This window comes from Jaculus jaculus, chromosome 10 (assembly GCF_020740685.1).
Source record: "Jaculus jaculus isolate mJacJac1 chromosome 10, mJacJac1.mat.Y.cur, whole genome shotgun sequence".
In the NCBI taxonomy this organism is placed as follows: domain Eukaryota; kingdom Metazoa; phylum Chordata; class Mammalia; order Rodentia; family Dipodidae; genus Jaculus; species Jaculus jaculus.
In genome coordinates this window covers 99550669-99567168 of record NC_059111.1, presented here as the reverse complement: position 1 = coordinate 99567168, position 16500 = coordinate 99550669, and the positions used below count along the sequence as shown (strand labels likewise).

The following is a 16500-nucleotide window of genomic DNA, read 5'->3' as shown; positions in this document are numbered from 1 at the left end:
GAAGTACATAACTGACCAACAAGGCAAAATGTGTCCATTGGTGCAATAGTAGCAAAACTGCTGTGTGGGTAAACAATGGCTCTCTTTTTTTTTTATTATTTTGTATTTGAGAGCAACAGAGAGAAAGAAGTGCAGAGAGACAGAATGGGCACACCAGGGTCACCAGCCACTGCAAATGACAGATGCATGCGACCCCTTGGGCATCTAGCTAACGTGGGTCTTGAGGAATCAGCCTCGAACCAAGGTCCTTAGACTTCACCAACAGGCGCCACTAAGCCACCTCTCCAGCCACCAACTGCTCTCTTAATTGGATTTAAAGCCTGCTCCACACAGGGAATTCATGCCTGACAACTTAGTCAAAAGCCTATGGCTGGGGAAGCAAAAGGCAGCTACAACAATTATTTGGCTAAATGGATATGGTATATCCAAATTTCCCTCTAAATAGTATGTTGATGCTCACAATAGTTCCATCTCACCTTTGGCCAGAAATTTTGCAATTGGCAGTGGTTACTGGGGAGACTCAAAACTTGTCAAAGTACTACAAACAAGTGCCTGTTGAGTTCTCAGCACTAAATGAGCCCTCTCTATCACATTCTCAAAGGCTCAGGGAACATTGCAAAAAGAGGGGAGGGAAAGAATGAATGTAAGAGCCAGAGGATGAAGAGGAGTGACTCGAAATCGTGACTTCCAATGGTCACTGAATCCATGATCTCATACTGACTATGTTTACCTATACAAAACCTACACAAACCTGGTGTGGTGGCACACCCCTTTAATCCTAGCACTTAGGAGGCAGAGACAGGAGGATTGCCATGAGTTTGGGGCCAGCCTAGGACTACACAGTGATTCCGGGTCAGCCTAGACTACAGTGAGACTCTACCTCAGAAAAAAAAGATACAAAAAAGAAAATCATTAGATATCTTTTCACTCCTACTATAACAATCCAAAAATAAAAATACCAAAATTGGCAATGACTTGAACCAACTCTAGAGGTACTAAAAGGCAATGTAAAACCCTACACTGAGATAAAAATGTATTTACAATATAAACAAAAAGTTATATGTATTTGTCAAAAAAAAATTCAAGTGTATACCCAACTTATCTACATTATCTTTCCTTGCACATGGAGTATACCATCAAGACCCCCCCACTGGATGCCTAAACCTACAACTAAAGGTAGTAACTACCCTGTATACCATGCTGTTGTTTCCTACACGTAAATACATATGACAAAGTCTTATTTATAAATTAGTGATATAACAGACAATAGTAATGAAAACTAGAACAATTACATCATTACAAGAGGAGCTATGTGAACTGGCCTCTTTTAAAACAACTTATTGTACTAGTCTCAGCCTTCTTGTTGGGATGTAAGATGATACAGTATCTTTGTGACAATAGCATTTGACTGCTACTTAATGGTTATATTTTCACAGCAGCAATGCAACCCAAAAACAGTAGATGTGGGAACCAGAAAGACTACGGAGTACCAAACAGGCAGCACATGCAGCAAAGATATGCTGCATAAAGGGATGATGCATCTCTGTGCAGGACATGGCATGACGTCTCACTAACTCAGAACAAAGAGTGCTTGATTTACAAATGACCTCTGAAATTGTCCATATTAACCTTTTTAGATGGTACTTGACTACAAATAACTGAAACCATGGAAAGTAAAACTGCAGCTATGGGAAAATTTCCATCAACAGCAAATAAACATCCTATATATCTTAAATATTACTATGCCTTTACTAGTAAATGCTATTAACCTTTACCAAGAAAAAAAGAATATCCCCAAAATTTTCCTTATACTGTAAACTTACAGTTAATTAAAAAATCCTTTGAGGGACAATGTTGAGTTGGAAGTCAGCCTCAGTGCAGATGAAAGTCTCTACAGCTTTAGAGACCTTGATTCTTCTTGCTGTCTTGATCTGGCCTTGTGCTGAGAACATCAATGTGAAAATAACCTGTTCTTTGGATTGGATGATGGTCTCCATTAGCCCTTCTACTGACAACAGTAACAATCTATACATACGTGCTATAGCAGACAACTTCAGGTTCGCTGAGATGCACTTCCAGACCAGACACAGTTATGGAGGAAGGGATATTTATTGAAGCTTACAGATCCAGGGGAAGTTCCATAAATGACAGAAGAAGCTGGCCTGCCTTCACAGGACCAAGCAGAGAGAAGTACAAGCCAAAAGCCAAAAAGCCACACAGCACAGCACACTTCAGGAACTTCAGCTAGGTACACTTTGCATATCTTTAGATTGAAATCTGAAACCACCACCACACCTAAAGATCCACCCAGTGACATTGCCTCCAGCCAGGTGGCTGCAGAATGCAAACTACAAACAAACAACTGAATGTATTGGGGGTCCATCTATTCTATTCAAACCACCACATGTGCTGATGAATTGTTTCTGGGAATGGGCTGCCCTGTGAGTTGGAAACAAACATATTTTGTACCATTTTGTATACCCTACTCATAAATGTGGCATCAGGAAAACAGAAATCAGCATGGCTTACAACAATATGTAATGAAGATGAAATAAAATTGGAACCAAGTCCCTTTATCGATAACTTTGAAGCAAGGCCAGAAGAGTTAGGATTACTAAATTTTCATCAAGATGTCTCCCATTAAAGAAGTGGAAACCATGAATTTTAGTATCATAAATTTTGTCATAACAATATTTTTATTAAAGTTTATGAGCATATAAAAAACAGGTTTTAAAAAAAGCCTTTGAAGCCACGCATGTTGGTTCAGGTCTGTAATCCAGCACTGGGGAGACTGAGGTAGGAGAAATGACATGAGTTTCAGGCCAGCCAGGACTACAGAGAGTGTTCCAGGTCTGGATGGGCAAGAGTAACGACTGCCTTAAAAGGTAAGTTTGTGGGCTAAGCAATGGCTTAGCAGTTAAGGCACTGGCCTGCAACGCCTAAGGACCCATGTTTGACTCTCCAGATGCCATATAAGCCAGGTGCACAAGGTGACGCAAGTCCACAAGGTGGCCTATGCACACAAGGTGATGCTCATGACTGGAGTTCGGCTTCAGTGGCTAGAGGCCCTGGCATGCCAACTGTCTCTCCCACCCTCTGTCAAAAAAAGGGAGGGAGGGAAGGAGGGAGGGAGGGAGGGAGGGAGGGAGGGAGGGAGGGAGGGAGGGAGGGAGGGAGGGAAGGAAGGAAGGAAGGAAGGAAGGAAGGAAGGAAGGAAGGAAGGAAGGAAGGAAGGAAGGAAAAGGCTGGAGAGAGCTGGAGGGTTAGTGGTAGAGTTCTGGCCTGGGTTCAATCCCCAGCACTTCAAATACAAATAAAAGTCTTAAACTTCTGGGTAAGATGGCAGCATAGTAGCCATGCCAAAGCAGCCTAGAGAGGGAACTAAGCAGAAAATCAGTAAAATATACTCTTCTACTGAGAAGTGGAGGTGCTTAAGTTATTATATCAGCCACGGCACAGAAGCAGGAAAGACTCAGCTGTTTCAGAAAGAAGGAACTGGGCTAGTTTCCAGCCAAGGCACTAGCGGCCCTGGTCTGTGCCTGCCTGCCTGCCTAGCCAGCAAAGAGCTGCAGTAGCAGAAACCAGGTGAAGGGATTTTCCATTCACATCATCCTTCTTGCAAAGTCAAAAAACCTGAAGGGGAAAACAGCAGGGACCAGCTGAGCAGCTCCAGTGCAACTCCAGGCACCCTGCACAGCCTTTTGACTATTGTTGCCTTTTATGATTCCTGATTCATAGGGCCGCCTTCTGTCATTTTGGGGGGTAGAGTCTGACTCGGACTTAGGCTGACCTGGAACCCACTGGGACCTCATGAAATTACAAAGCTTTTGTACAGCAGAGGACACTGTGCATAGAGCAAAAAGGCAAGCTACAGAATGGGAGAAAATCTTTGCCAGCTATAAATCTGACAGAGGATTAATATATAGGATATACAAAGAACTCAAAACTAATAAGAAATCCAATAATCCAATTAAAATATGGGCTAAAAAGAAATACAAATGGCATATAAACATCTAAAAAAAGTTCTACATCCTTAGCCATCAAGAAAATGCAAATTAAAACTATTTTGAGATTCCATCTTACTCCTGTCAGAATAGCTATTATCAAAATCAGCCAGGTATAGTGGCACACACCCTTAATCCAAGTATTTAGGAGGCAGAGGTAGGAGTTCAAGGCCACCCTGAGACTACATAGTGAATTTCAGGTCGCCTGTACTAGAATGGAACCCTACCTTGAAAACAAAACCAAACAAAAAGGCAAGCGTGGTGGTACACGCCTTTAATCCCAGCACTTAATGCCAGGGAAGCAGAGGTAGGAGGATCACCACAAGTTCAAGGTCATCCTGAGACTACATAGTAAAAGTGAATTCCAAGTAAGTCTGGGCTACAGTGAGACCCTACTTAGAAAAAAACAAAAAAATAAACAGACCAAAAAAAAAAAAAAAAAAAAAAAATATATATATATATATATATATATATATCAAATGACAATATATGCTGGTGAGGATGCAGGAAAAGAACCCTTCTCTACTGCTGGTAGGAATGTAATCTGGTTCAGCCACTGTAGAAATCAGTGTGGAGGTCCCTGAGACAGCTAAAAATAGATACACCATATGACCTAGCTATACCACTGTGAAGCACATATCCTAAGGACTCATCATACTACCTTAGAGATATCTGCACAACCATGTTTATTGCTGCCCTATTCACAATAGCTAGGAAATGGAACCAGCCTAGATGCCCTTCAAATGATGAGTGAATAACAGTGATGTGGTACTTTTATACAATGGGTTCTATTCAGCAGTAAAAAATGAAATTATGAAATGTGCTGGGAAATGGATGGACCTGGTAAAGAATTATACTTACTGAGGTAACCAAGGCCCAGAAAGCCAAGCACCAAGTCTCTCATATGTGGACTCTAGCTACAAATGTTTGGATTTCTATGTAGACTGGAATAAAACTCAGTAGCAGAGGCCAGTAAGCTAGAAAGGGGACAAAAGAGAGGGATGGGAGGGGAGGGCATAAGGGATGGTATTGTAACATAAGTAGAAAAACAGATTACTTGGGGTGGAAAGGCCTAAGTGAGGTCAGGGAAGGAACTGAGTAAAGGAAAGGTGGAGGGAGGGCTAATCAATATCTAGGAGTGTATGAATTAAGTCACACAGGGACCTCATTTTTTGGACAATGGCACATCCAGAAGCCATAGAATGTTACTCAAAAATTTTCAGCACTAGGGATGGGATACCTTCCAGTGACTTGCTGACCAGGGAGGTTCCCTGATGCCCTGAAACATTACAGGTCATTGCCAAGGTTCTTGGGTTTCCCACCAGGAATTAGATAGTAAGGCCTTATTGCTGAAGACTCCACATACTTGATCTGCAAGGTCACTGAGAAACCCTGCTAAAGCAGAGCTGAAAATCTCAGAAAGCTAGAAAAAGCTATGCTGCATGCAGCTCAGAGAGAAGGGGAGGAGAGGGGGAGGGGGAGAAGGAGGGAGAGAAGGGGAGAGGGAGGGGGTTCAACAATGAAGATACACAGTGGACACTGCAAGCCTTAAATTTGGCCAGCCAGGCCAAATGAGACAACGGGTACAATAGCGGCATGTCTGTTATGGGGGAAACCAACCAATCTCTACTTGAACGGGAGGCCCACTCCACAGGAGGGAATACATGCCTGATACTGAAAACCTGTGACAGGGGAAGTCATGAGCCCTAGGAGGTATAACACCTGCTAGTGACTGCCTAAATATATATATATTATGCTCACCAAACTGCCCTGTAAGCACTTCTCGTAATGTTCATACCCATATACTAATGGTACTCTCACTTTTGGTTAGAAAAACTTTTCAGATGGCAGTGGCCACTGGGATGACCCAAAAGGCACCACAGTGCTGAGAAGTGCTCAGCACTGAAATATCTCTATCACATCTTCTAAGGCTCAGGGTCCATTGCAGAAGAGGTGGCAGATAGGACTGCTTTACAATGCAATCTTCTAGACACAAAATGGCCTGGATATCCATGACTTCTCAGCACCTGGTACAACCTATAAACGACCTTCAAAACAGAAGATATCCATGACCTTACAGGGCCTGGCACTACCTACACAAGACTAGTGTAATAAGAAGAAAAGATGAGGACATCAAAATAAAAGAGACTGAGATGGGGCAGGGATATGATGGGGAATGGAGTTGTGAAGGGGAAAGTGTGCAGGGGAGGAATTACTATGGTTTATTGTCTATAATTACTAAGTTGTCCATAATAAAAAAATTTTAAAACAAGTCTTAGAAAAGAGTGATGAGGACTGGAGAGATGGCTTAGCGGTTAAAGTGCTTGCCTGCAAGGCCTAAGGTTTCATGGTCAACTCCCCAGGTCCTACCCAAGCCAGACAGACAAATTGATGCAAGCGCACAAGGTCGCACATGCACACAAGGGGAAACGCGTGTGGAGTTTGATTGCACTGGCTAGAGACCCTGGTGCACCAATTCTCTCTTTCACTCTCAATACATTAAAAAGAAAGAAAGAAAAGAATGATGAATTCTTGTATTTTGCTCTTTCATAAATAATGGTGAGCCTTTTGAAAGCATTTCTCTTTATTCAAAATATCTCTCTTGGATGCTGGAGCGATGGTTTAGCAATTAAGGTGCTTGCCTACAAAGCCAAAGGACCCAGTTTTTATTCCACAGGACCCATGTAAGCCATATATGCACAAGGTGGTGCATGCATCTAGGGTTTGTTTGCAGTGGCTGGACATTCTGGTGTGCCCATATTCTCTCTTTCTCTCTCAATTAAATAAACGAAAATTTAAAAATCTCTTGGGGGCGGCAGAGGGATGAGGATCACTGTGCACTGGAGGCCACCCTGAGACTACAAGGTGAATTCCAGGTCAGTCTGGGCTAGAGCAAGACCCTACCTCAAAAAACCATTATCTTGGGCTAGTTAAAGGCTTTTGCCTATAAAGCCTGCTGGCCTAGGTTTGTTCCCCAGTGCCTACACAATGCCAGATACAGAAAGAGGCACATGTGTCTGGAGTATCTCTGCAATGGAGGCACACTCTTGCTTACTTTCTCTTTCTCTTAGTCTCAAATATACATACACACATACTGCTGTTTTTCAAGGTCAGTATCTCTCTACCTCCATGATAACCTGGAACTCATTTTGTAGTCCCAGGCAGGCCTCTACTCACAGCGATCCTCCTACCTCTGCCTCCACAGTGCTGGGATTAAGGCGTGCGCCACCACCCCCATCTCATTTTTTTAAAATTATTTTGTTCATTTTTATTTATTTATTTGAGAGTGACAGAGAAAGAGGCAGATAGAGAAAGAGAGAATAGGCACGCCAGGGCTTCCAGCTACTGCAAACTCCAGATGTGTGCATTCCTTGTGCATCTGGCTAATGTGGGTCCTGGAGAATTGAGCCTTGAACTGGAGTCCTTAGGCTTCATAGGCAACCACTAAGCCATCTCTCCAGCCCTCTTTTTATTTTTTATTTTTTTGGAGGTAGGGTCTCTCTCTCTAGCCCAGCCTGACCTGTATTTCACTATGTAGTCTCAGGGTGTCCTTATACTCATGGTAATCCTCCTACCTCTGTCTCTTAGTGCTGGGATTAAAGGTGTGTGCCACCATGCCCAGCTTCAAAAAATATATTTTTATTTGCAAGCAGAGTGAGAGAATGGGTGAGCCTGGGCCTTTAGCCACTGCAAACAAAATCCAGATGCATGTGCCACTTTGTGTATCTGACTTGATGTGGGAACTGGGAAATCAAACCCAGGTCATTAGGTTTTGCAGGCAAGTGCCTTAACCACTGAACAATCTCTCTAGCCCCATGCATGGCATTTTTATGTGCACGCTGAGGAATAAACTTGGACAGTGAATGTTCTTACCCATTGAGCCATTCCCCAGTGCCTTAAGAGATTTTTATTTTTAAAAATACTTATTTGCCAGTGAAAGGAGGGGTGGGAGGGAAGGAGAGCATGTGAGCTCCATATTCTCTCTCCTTGTAAATAAGTATTAAAAAGCCATCAGCTACCTCATACCCTTGCCCCTTTGCCTTCCTCGATGTGATGGTACATATCCCCTCAAACTGTAAGCCAAAGTGAGCCCTTCCTTCCTTAAGCTGTTTCTTGTCAGATATTTGATCACAGCAACAAACAAACAGCTAATACAATAAAAAAAAAAAAGCCATGCATGCCTGTAACCCAGGACTGAATGGGGTGGAAACAAGACTAGCTGGTGCTAGCCCATTGGTCAGCTAAGTCTTAACTGGCCAGCCATTCCTAACTGGAAAATAGCAAGCTCCAAGTTCAGTGAGAAATTGTCTCACAGAAATCAGGCAGAAAATGATAAAGGAGGACACTGATGTCTTTATGAGGTGTGTACAGTAGCACATATCTGCATACACCAGGACAAAGAATTAGCTCTTCAGAGTTTACAACTCTGGATGAACAAACAAAATGCAGCACAAAGTTACTACATTTCTCCAAGATGCTTGTTTTATAATGTGACCACCAAAAGAAAAACCTTGCTGCATGCCTTTGATCCCAGCACTTGGGATGCAGAGGGTGGGGGGATTGCTGTGAGTTGAGGCCAGCATAGGACTAGACAGTGAGTTACAGATTAGTCTGGACTACAGTGAGATTCTGAAAATTAAAAATAAAGACATAAGAAGAAAGCCCTTTTCTAAACTCTACCCTTTTATTCTACATGTAACAACTGCATACTCAGAAACTGACAGTCAGGCTGTCATGCCAGCAGAAGCAGGAGGATTCCTCAAAGTTCCAGGACAGTTAGTCAAAATAGCAATACTCTGTCTCAACAATAAGGCAAGCTGGGCACAGTAGCATACACCTGGAATCCCAGCACTTCAGCGGCTGAGGTAGGAGTATTGCTGAGAGCTGAGGCCAGCCTGGAACTACAGAGTGAGTTCCAAGTCAGCTTGGACTAGAGTGAGACCCTGCCTGATATCACCAAGGTAGCAGTAAGAACAGGTGGTTGTGGTCATTTATCCTCATTCCTTCCAGCAGCTCCAGAAAAGGAATTTAGAAGGAGGTTTTAAAGAAATGATATCAATGGGGGTTTAGTGGCAAATGTAGTTTTATATAATTTCTGTTCTTGCTACTCTTACTGACATTGCAACATTTTGATTTAGTAAAACCATGGGGGGAGGGGAACACAATAAATGGTACACACCTGTAGTACCAGCACTTGGGAGACAGAAGCAAGAGGATCAGGAGTTTGAGGCCAGCCTCGGCTACATAAGAGCCTGTCTCTTAAAACAAGGGGGCCAGTTGAGACTGCTGTGGAAAAAGCGCAAGTTGTACAAAGGCTGACATCTAAATTAGGGTCCTAAGAACCTACATGCATGTGTATATGCACATACCACATACACACACACAGAAGGGAGACAATGCCTATACATATGTGTGTAAATATATATATACACACACACGTATATATACATATATACGTATGTATGTATACATATACACATATGTATATAATTTCTTTTTCAGCACAGAGAAAGAGGAGACAGACAGAATGGTGAGCCAGGGCCTCCAGCCTCTGCAAATGAACTCCAGACATGTGCCATTTTGTGTATCTGGCCTTTTTACATGGGTACTCAGGAACTTTGCAGGCAAGCGCCTTGACCTCTGTGCCATCTCTCCAGCCACACACATCTATTTTGTTTTGGGGATGTAGGTCAGTTCTAGAACACCAGCACTGAGGAGGGCCTTGGTTGGACCCCTAGCACTCCAACAACAAGGGAACAAAACCACCACCTGTTTGGGTTTTATACATATATACAAGTACTCTTTACTCTAGTTCAAGAGAAATTCTACACACAAAAAAATAAAATCTAGCCTTTAGACTTCACAGACAAAAAAAAAAAAAAAATCTCTATCACTTGTGCTGATAATCTCAATGACAACCTACTGGAATCAAGTAGAGTTCGAGAGCTCCTGCTCCCGCTCACCAGCACCCCTTTCTTTCGTCCTCATTCACAAAGCTCCATCTCCACTACCTGCTTAGCCCTTATGGATATTGGTTGGCCCATGATTCCTATATTCACAAATTCATTACAAGAATGGTGATGATGCTGGACATGGAAGCACACTTTTAATCCCAGCACTTGAGAGGCAGAGGTAGGAGGATCACTGCCAGTTCAAGGCCACCCTGAGACTACATACTGAATTCCAGGTCAGCCTGGGCTGTAGTGAAACCCTGCCTCAAAAAACCAAGGGGGGGGGGGAGAATGGTGGTGGTGATCAAATAAACCTTTTACTTAGGAAATGTGATGTATAAACTTTGCTCTAGCTAGTACAAATACCCATGGGACTGGGGATATGGCTAGGTGGCAGAGGACTTGTTTAGCATGTCTGAGTCCCCTTAGTCCCTCCCAATACCACAACACTGTTTTAAAAGGATTGAAGGAGAGGTAAAGATAGAAAATAGTCAAGTAAAAACAAGAGTCAAGACAGTATTTGTATTAACTAAAAGTAACCCTGGGCTGGGGAGAAAACTCAGAGGGTAAGAGCACTTGCCTCACAGCATGAAGGCCTGAGAAGAGCAAATTCACTCTGTGCACCCACTTCAATATCTGGGTGTAGTCATGCATGCCTATGGGAAGCAGAGACCAGAAAATTTGGAGGCTAGCCAGTCAGACAGTCTGACTGAAAAAAGTGGCTCCAGGTTCAGTGAAAGATTCCGTCGAGGAAACAGTGATAGAGAGGACACCCAAAGTTCTCATCTGGCCGCTCTACACACATGAGCATGGGGCGTGCACATCTGCATAACCACATGTGCAAAATAATGTAATAATACCAAGTGTGATACCACACACCTGTAATCCCAGAACTCAGGGAGTGGAAGCTAGACAATCAGAATTTCAAGGTAATCCTTAAGTACACAGGGAGCTTGAGGCCAGCCTGAGCTACATGAAATAGTCTCCAAAAACAATTAAAAAAAAAAAAAGGTATGATGGCACATGCCTTTAATCCTAGGATCACCGTGAGTTTGAGGCCACCCAGAGACTACAGAGTGAATTCCAGGTCAGCCTGCACTAGAGTGAGACCTAACCTCTAAAAACCAAATAAATAAATAAATAAATAAAACACAAGAGCAGGCATGATGGCCCGGAGAGGGCTACGAGTCCAAGGCTGCCTGAGACTACAGAGTGAGTTCCCGATCAGCCTGGGCTACAGTGAGACCATGGGGGGGGGGGGATCACAAGTCCAGGGAGAAGAAGGCTCAGAAACATGGCAACCTGAGTTAGGATCCCCAAAACGCACATAAAGCTGGACACACTACTGAAACTTTGTAATCCCAGCCCTCCTATGGCAAGAAGGGAGGTTGAGACAGGAGAATCCCGGAAGCTCTGGGCTAGGCAGCATGACACACACAATGGTAAACAGACCCTGCCTCAAACAAGGTAACCATCCATACCCTAAGTTGTCCTATGACCTCCACACATGTGGCACCTGAACCCACATTCACACATACACATATGCACTAACATAACTACATAAATGAGTTGGGCATGGTGGCTCATTCCTTGAATTCCAGCCCTAGGAAGGCTGAGGTAGCAAGATCACTACGAGTTTGAAGCCATCCTGGATTGAGAACCTACCTCCAAATAAGATGGTGATGATAAATAAAACAACCCTAATAGCTGGGCAAGGTGGTACACATGTATAATCCCAGCACTTGAGAGGCTGAGGCAGGAGGACAGCTGAGGCCAACTGGGCTAAGAGTGAGACTCTCCTCTTTTTAAACGTTCATTTGGGAGGCTGAAACAGGTGGCTCCCTGATGAAGGCAAGCCTGGGACACCAGAGAAAGACTGTCTCAGAACAACAAGGAAGAGGTAAAAAAAAAAAGGGGGGGGCTCTGTCAGTAAAGTGCTTGCATCGTAAGTGATGAGGCACATTTGCACACACACAAAATCACATGTACACACAGACATGCACACACATAAATGATTAAAGACTAAGAGACTAGAAATCCAGACATCTCAGAATCGAACAGAACTTTTATTAGGCACGCTGTCATTCGTTCAAGTCTAAGAGTCAAGGTCAGGCATATACTACATATTTTTCTAACATTATGCAAATTTCACATCCTAGTTGGCTGCTAATTTGTTCAGCCATCCAACATTCTATAAATAGCCCTGTAAACTGGACATCCATGGACTCAATCAACTGCACAGAGAAAATACAGAAGAAAAAACAAAACCTATTTAACACACAGACTTTTTACAATATTCCCTACATAATTCATTGTAGTAACTACTTACACAGCATTTGTCTTGTATAAGGTATTACAAATAATCTAGTGGCGGCTTAAGCAAACATGAGATTAGGCACAGTTCTATACTATATAAAACTATTCCGTTTTATATAAGAGACTTTGAACACTGACAGATTTTAGTATCCACTGGAATCTTGGCTCGAACTCCTGGACCCTAAGGAACAACTGTAAATGAAACCTTAAAATGAAGGACGTGGGTAGGACATAATGCCTTGATGATGGTTTACACTTTTTTAAATAAAGTTTATTTATTTATTTTTTTATTTGAGAGAGAGAGAGAGAGAGAGAGAGAGAGGACGAAAAAGGCAGAGAGACAAGGGGTGCGCCAGGGCCTTTCAGCCGCTGTTAACGAACGCCAGATGCGTGTGCCCCCTTGTGCGCACGTGCGACATTGCATGCTTGCGTCACTTTTGTGGCTGGCTATAAGTGGGACCAGATGATTAGAACAGGTGTTCTTATGCTTCGCAGGCAAGCACCTTAACAGCTAAGCCATCTCTCCAGCCCGGTTTACACTTTTTGCTCACAAGCTAATGTGTTTAACCCTCAGATCATTATCATATATACATATATATACATGCATATATGTGTGTGTATGTATGTATGTATATACATATTTTTTTTCAAGAACAAAGATTTCAGTTTCACTTGTACTAACTTTCCAACGAGTAAAACACTTTGAGAAAAAAAAGAACTGTCAAGATCTAAGATTCTGTTCCACTCACAACAGCACAATGTAGCCCAAGAATGAGAGAAGGCAAGTAACTCAAGAGTTCGAGACAAGAATGTAATGTTCTTCTAATGCTGCTTCCCTGCGTCCCCGTTTCCACTGGGCAAAGTGAACAGGGACAGCTGACACTTGCTCAGACTGCAGGTTGCGTTACAGAAGAGGAACCTAAACTGCCACTGGAGTTCTCATTCATTCTCATGTCCTCTCAAATGATTTTTTTTTTTCACACAAAACTCTTTTGTGCTAAAGTGCACGTGTGTGAAGCAGGGCCTCTTGCCGCTGAAAAAGAAAGCCAGACATTTGCCCCATTCTTTGAGTCAGGGTTATATGAATGGCTTGAAAACTGCAAACCGGCTATGCAAGGGCCTGTAGTCGCTGAACCATTCTTCCCAGTCCCTAGTTAACATTTTAACACTACTCTACTAAAAAAAATGTTAAAAATGACTTTCCACCACGTGTGGTGGTGCTCACACTTCTTGCACGGGGTGGCTGAGGCAGGAAGATCGCTGGTGCTAGCAGCCCAGACTACAAAGGAAGTCCATGTTCAAAGCAAAGCAAAAGCTCGAAATAAACAAGGTTTCCCTTTCTATTAGTTTGTATTTTTTAAAGGAGTCGGTAATTGCTCAGATATTTGTAATACTGAAAGTTGAAAGCCTCAAGCGGTCTCCTGCAATTAGTGCACTCTAACTTTAAATGCTCCAAACCTGTTAACATAAGCAATAAGAGCTATCTGTCAAAAAGTCATTATCCAGTTAACACCAAAAGATTAACTTCCAACCACAGCACCCCCCCCACCACCACTTTGTTCTACTTTTTTTTCACCCTTTACCGTCTCACTGAAAATAAAACCTTCCACAGAAGCAGACAAGACGCTGTCTCTCCTGGTTCCTTTGTCCCCAACAGAAGGGGAGAAAGGATAGGGAACTCATTAAGGTAAAGAACCCATAACACGCAAGATAGGAAACAGACGCGCATCCAATCTGCAATCCATCATCAAAGAAACTCCCCATCATTTCCACAGGCACCGCTCCCTTCCCCCGCTCCAGCTCAAATAACGTGGATATATATATATATATATATATATATATATATATATATATATATATATATACATATATATATATGTATATACACACGCACATATACATACACATGCACACACATACGAGATGATTAGGATCATATGGATCTGGACAAAGCTTCGTCGACGCAGCAAGGAGCAGTTAACTCCATGCATTCGGCCCAGAACCGCCGCGACGAGACCCTCGTGCTGCAAAAGTGTAGGTCGCACGGGATGCAGATGCCCACCACCATCACCACCACCACCAGCAGCACCCCGACCCCGTAAGGGGACACTCGGCCGCACGGCCAAGTCCGCAAGCTCCCGGGGGGAAAGTTGCCCGGCGCAGCCACCCAGCGAGCGAGCGAGCGAGCGCGCGGGGCCCTCCCTCCGTCCCTCCCTCCATGTCACCGCCGCCGCCGCAGACCCTCCTCCTCCTCCTCCCCGCCCCTCCCCCGCCGCGCACCCCGGCGACATGACAGCGGGTCGCGCCGCACCGGGGCGCCCGCCGCTTGGTGGTGATTGTGTATGTTGTGTGTGTGTGCGTGTGTGTCTCACCTTGGGTGGCGAACGGCGACGAGCCGCTGCCCGGCGATCCGGGGGCGGGCACGGGCGGCGGGGTCTCTCCGGAGCCCAGCAAGGGCGCGGGCAGCATGAGGTAGCGCTGGGGCGCGGGGAGGCATCGCTGGCAGAACGAGTGCAGGCAGGGCAGCAGCTTGGGCGCCCGGCTCTGGATGTTCTGGTGACACACGGCGCAAGTGTCCAACAGGTTGAGCCGGGACGTCTCGCCGCCGCGTTCCGAGTCCGGGCCTTGCCGACTCTCCGCTTCGTTCTCCCCGCACGGCGCCGACGAAGGCCCCCCGGCGGCGGCTGCTGCCGCGGGAGCCGCGGCCGCCGATGCCTTCTCCACCGCCACCTCCATTGTCCTGCCCTGCCGCCGCCGCCGCCGCCGCCGCCGCCGGGGGAAGGAGGGGGAGAGAGCGGTCCCCGCCCGCCGCCGCCGCCCCCGACGACGACCTCCTCCTCCTCCTCCTCCTCCTCCTCCTCCTCCTCCGAGGCCCGCACGCTGGACCCGCCGACAACGAGCGAGCGAGAGCCGGGAAAAGAACGCTCGCTCTGCCTCACGCCGTCCGGGACAGCCTCCTCGCGCGCCGGAAGAGCCCGCGATGTGTCAGCGAGAACCGTTTCCGTGCGGTTGTGTGCGGTCCGCTCCGCCGACCGCCGCGGAGCTCCGCCAGTCCGCCCGCCGAGCCCGCTCCTTCTCGGCGCTCGCTAAGCCTTTCTCTGTCCCCCTCCCCCCCACCGCCCACCGCGGGCTCCGCCCCCTTCCCCCACCACCACCTCCCTCTCCCAGCAACCGAAGCAACGGCCTGGAGCGCGGCGTCCAATAGCAGCCCGGCTGGGGCTGGGAGGCGGGGCTTACTGAAGCCCGCGAGGCTCAGACGGCCCCGGCGGGAGGCTGGGAGTGGGAGGGGCCTGCTCGGCTCCGCCCACCCCCGCCCCCTCGCCGGACGCCCGAGAACGGAGGCCTGCGATTGGCCAGTCTCGTGTGCGCTGCGCTTCTCGGTACAGATTAAGGGATCGTTTGTTAACGATCGAGGCACCTAATTCGGGCCCGCCCGCCGTAACTCCTCCTACACGGGGTGGGGCTCCACCTGGGCGACTCAAACCCGGCTAATTAACTGCTTTCCTTCTGAGAACTCTTGCTTTTTTTTTTTTTACTAGCGGACGCTGGTGAGCTTGGGTCTTGGACAGGGGGAGTGAAAACATGGTGGAGGGTCACAAGAAGGATGAGGGGGAGGGAGTGACGCGCAAATAAGAATCAAAAACACATTGTGTGAAAGGGGTCGTCTGGGAGCAGCAGCGTGCAGTTTTGTAGCCTTAATTTATTTATTTCATCTCCGTAGTGAATGAATATGAAGAGTGAGGATGGAAAATGCAAATTTCTGGAATTATTAAAGGCTGTCCCAATGCGAGGGGGGAGAGATGAGTTTTTCTTTCTTTTTTTTTTTTTTTCTTTTCGGAGGTAGGGTCTCACTCTGGCCGGGGCTGACCTGCAACTCACTATGTAGTCTCAAGAGTGGTTTTGAACTCATAGCTATTCTCCTATCTCTGCCTCCCGAGTGCTGGGATTAAAGGCGTGAGCCACCACGCCAGGCAGAACTTCCTTGCAGGAATATGACATTAAAAAGAAATAACACAAACAGTGCACACCTTTAATCCCAGCACTCGAGAGGCAGAGGTAGGAGGATTGCTGTGAGTTTGAGGCCACCCTGAGACTACATAGTGAATTGCAGATCAGCCAGGGCTAGAGTGAGACCCTACCTCAAAAACAAAAAGAAAGATATGAGCTGGGTGTGGTGATGCACACCTTAATCCCAGCACTGGCAGGTGGAGATAGGATCCCTGTGAGAA

At 45.6% G+C, this 16500-nt stretch overlaps 1 protein-coding gene and 1 pseudogene across 3 annotated transcripts in view; one reads left to right on the top strand and one right to left on the bottom strand.

The window, feature by feature from the left end:
* Positions 1-15007, bottom strand: part of Trim24 (tripartite motif containing 24) — a 104502-nt gene extending 89495 nt beyond the window's left edge. For 2 of the 3 annotated variants that reach the window (XM_004661177.2, XM_004661178.2), the window contains exon 1: positions 14644-15007. In XM_004661177.2, the coding sequence (XP_004661234.1) occupies positions 14644-15007 (364 nt within the window). Of the gene's footprint in view, positions 1-14175; positions 14195-14643 lie in introns of those variants that run through there. The other variant, XM_045160362.1, reaches the window with a different exon arrangement.
* Positions 1882-2644, top strand: LOC123464044 (annotated as a pseudogene).
* Positions 15008-16500: the final 1493 nt, after the last annotated feature.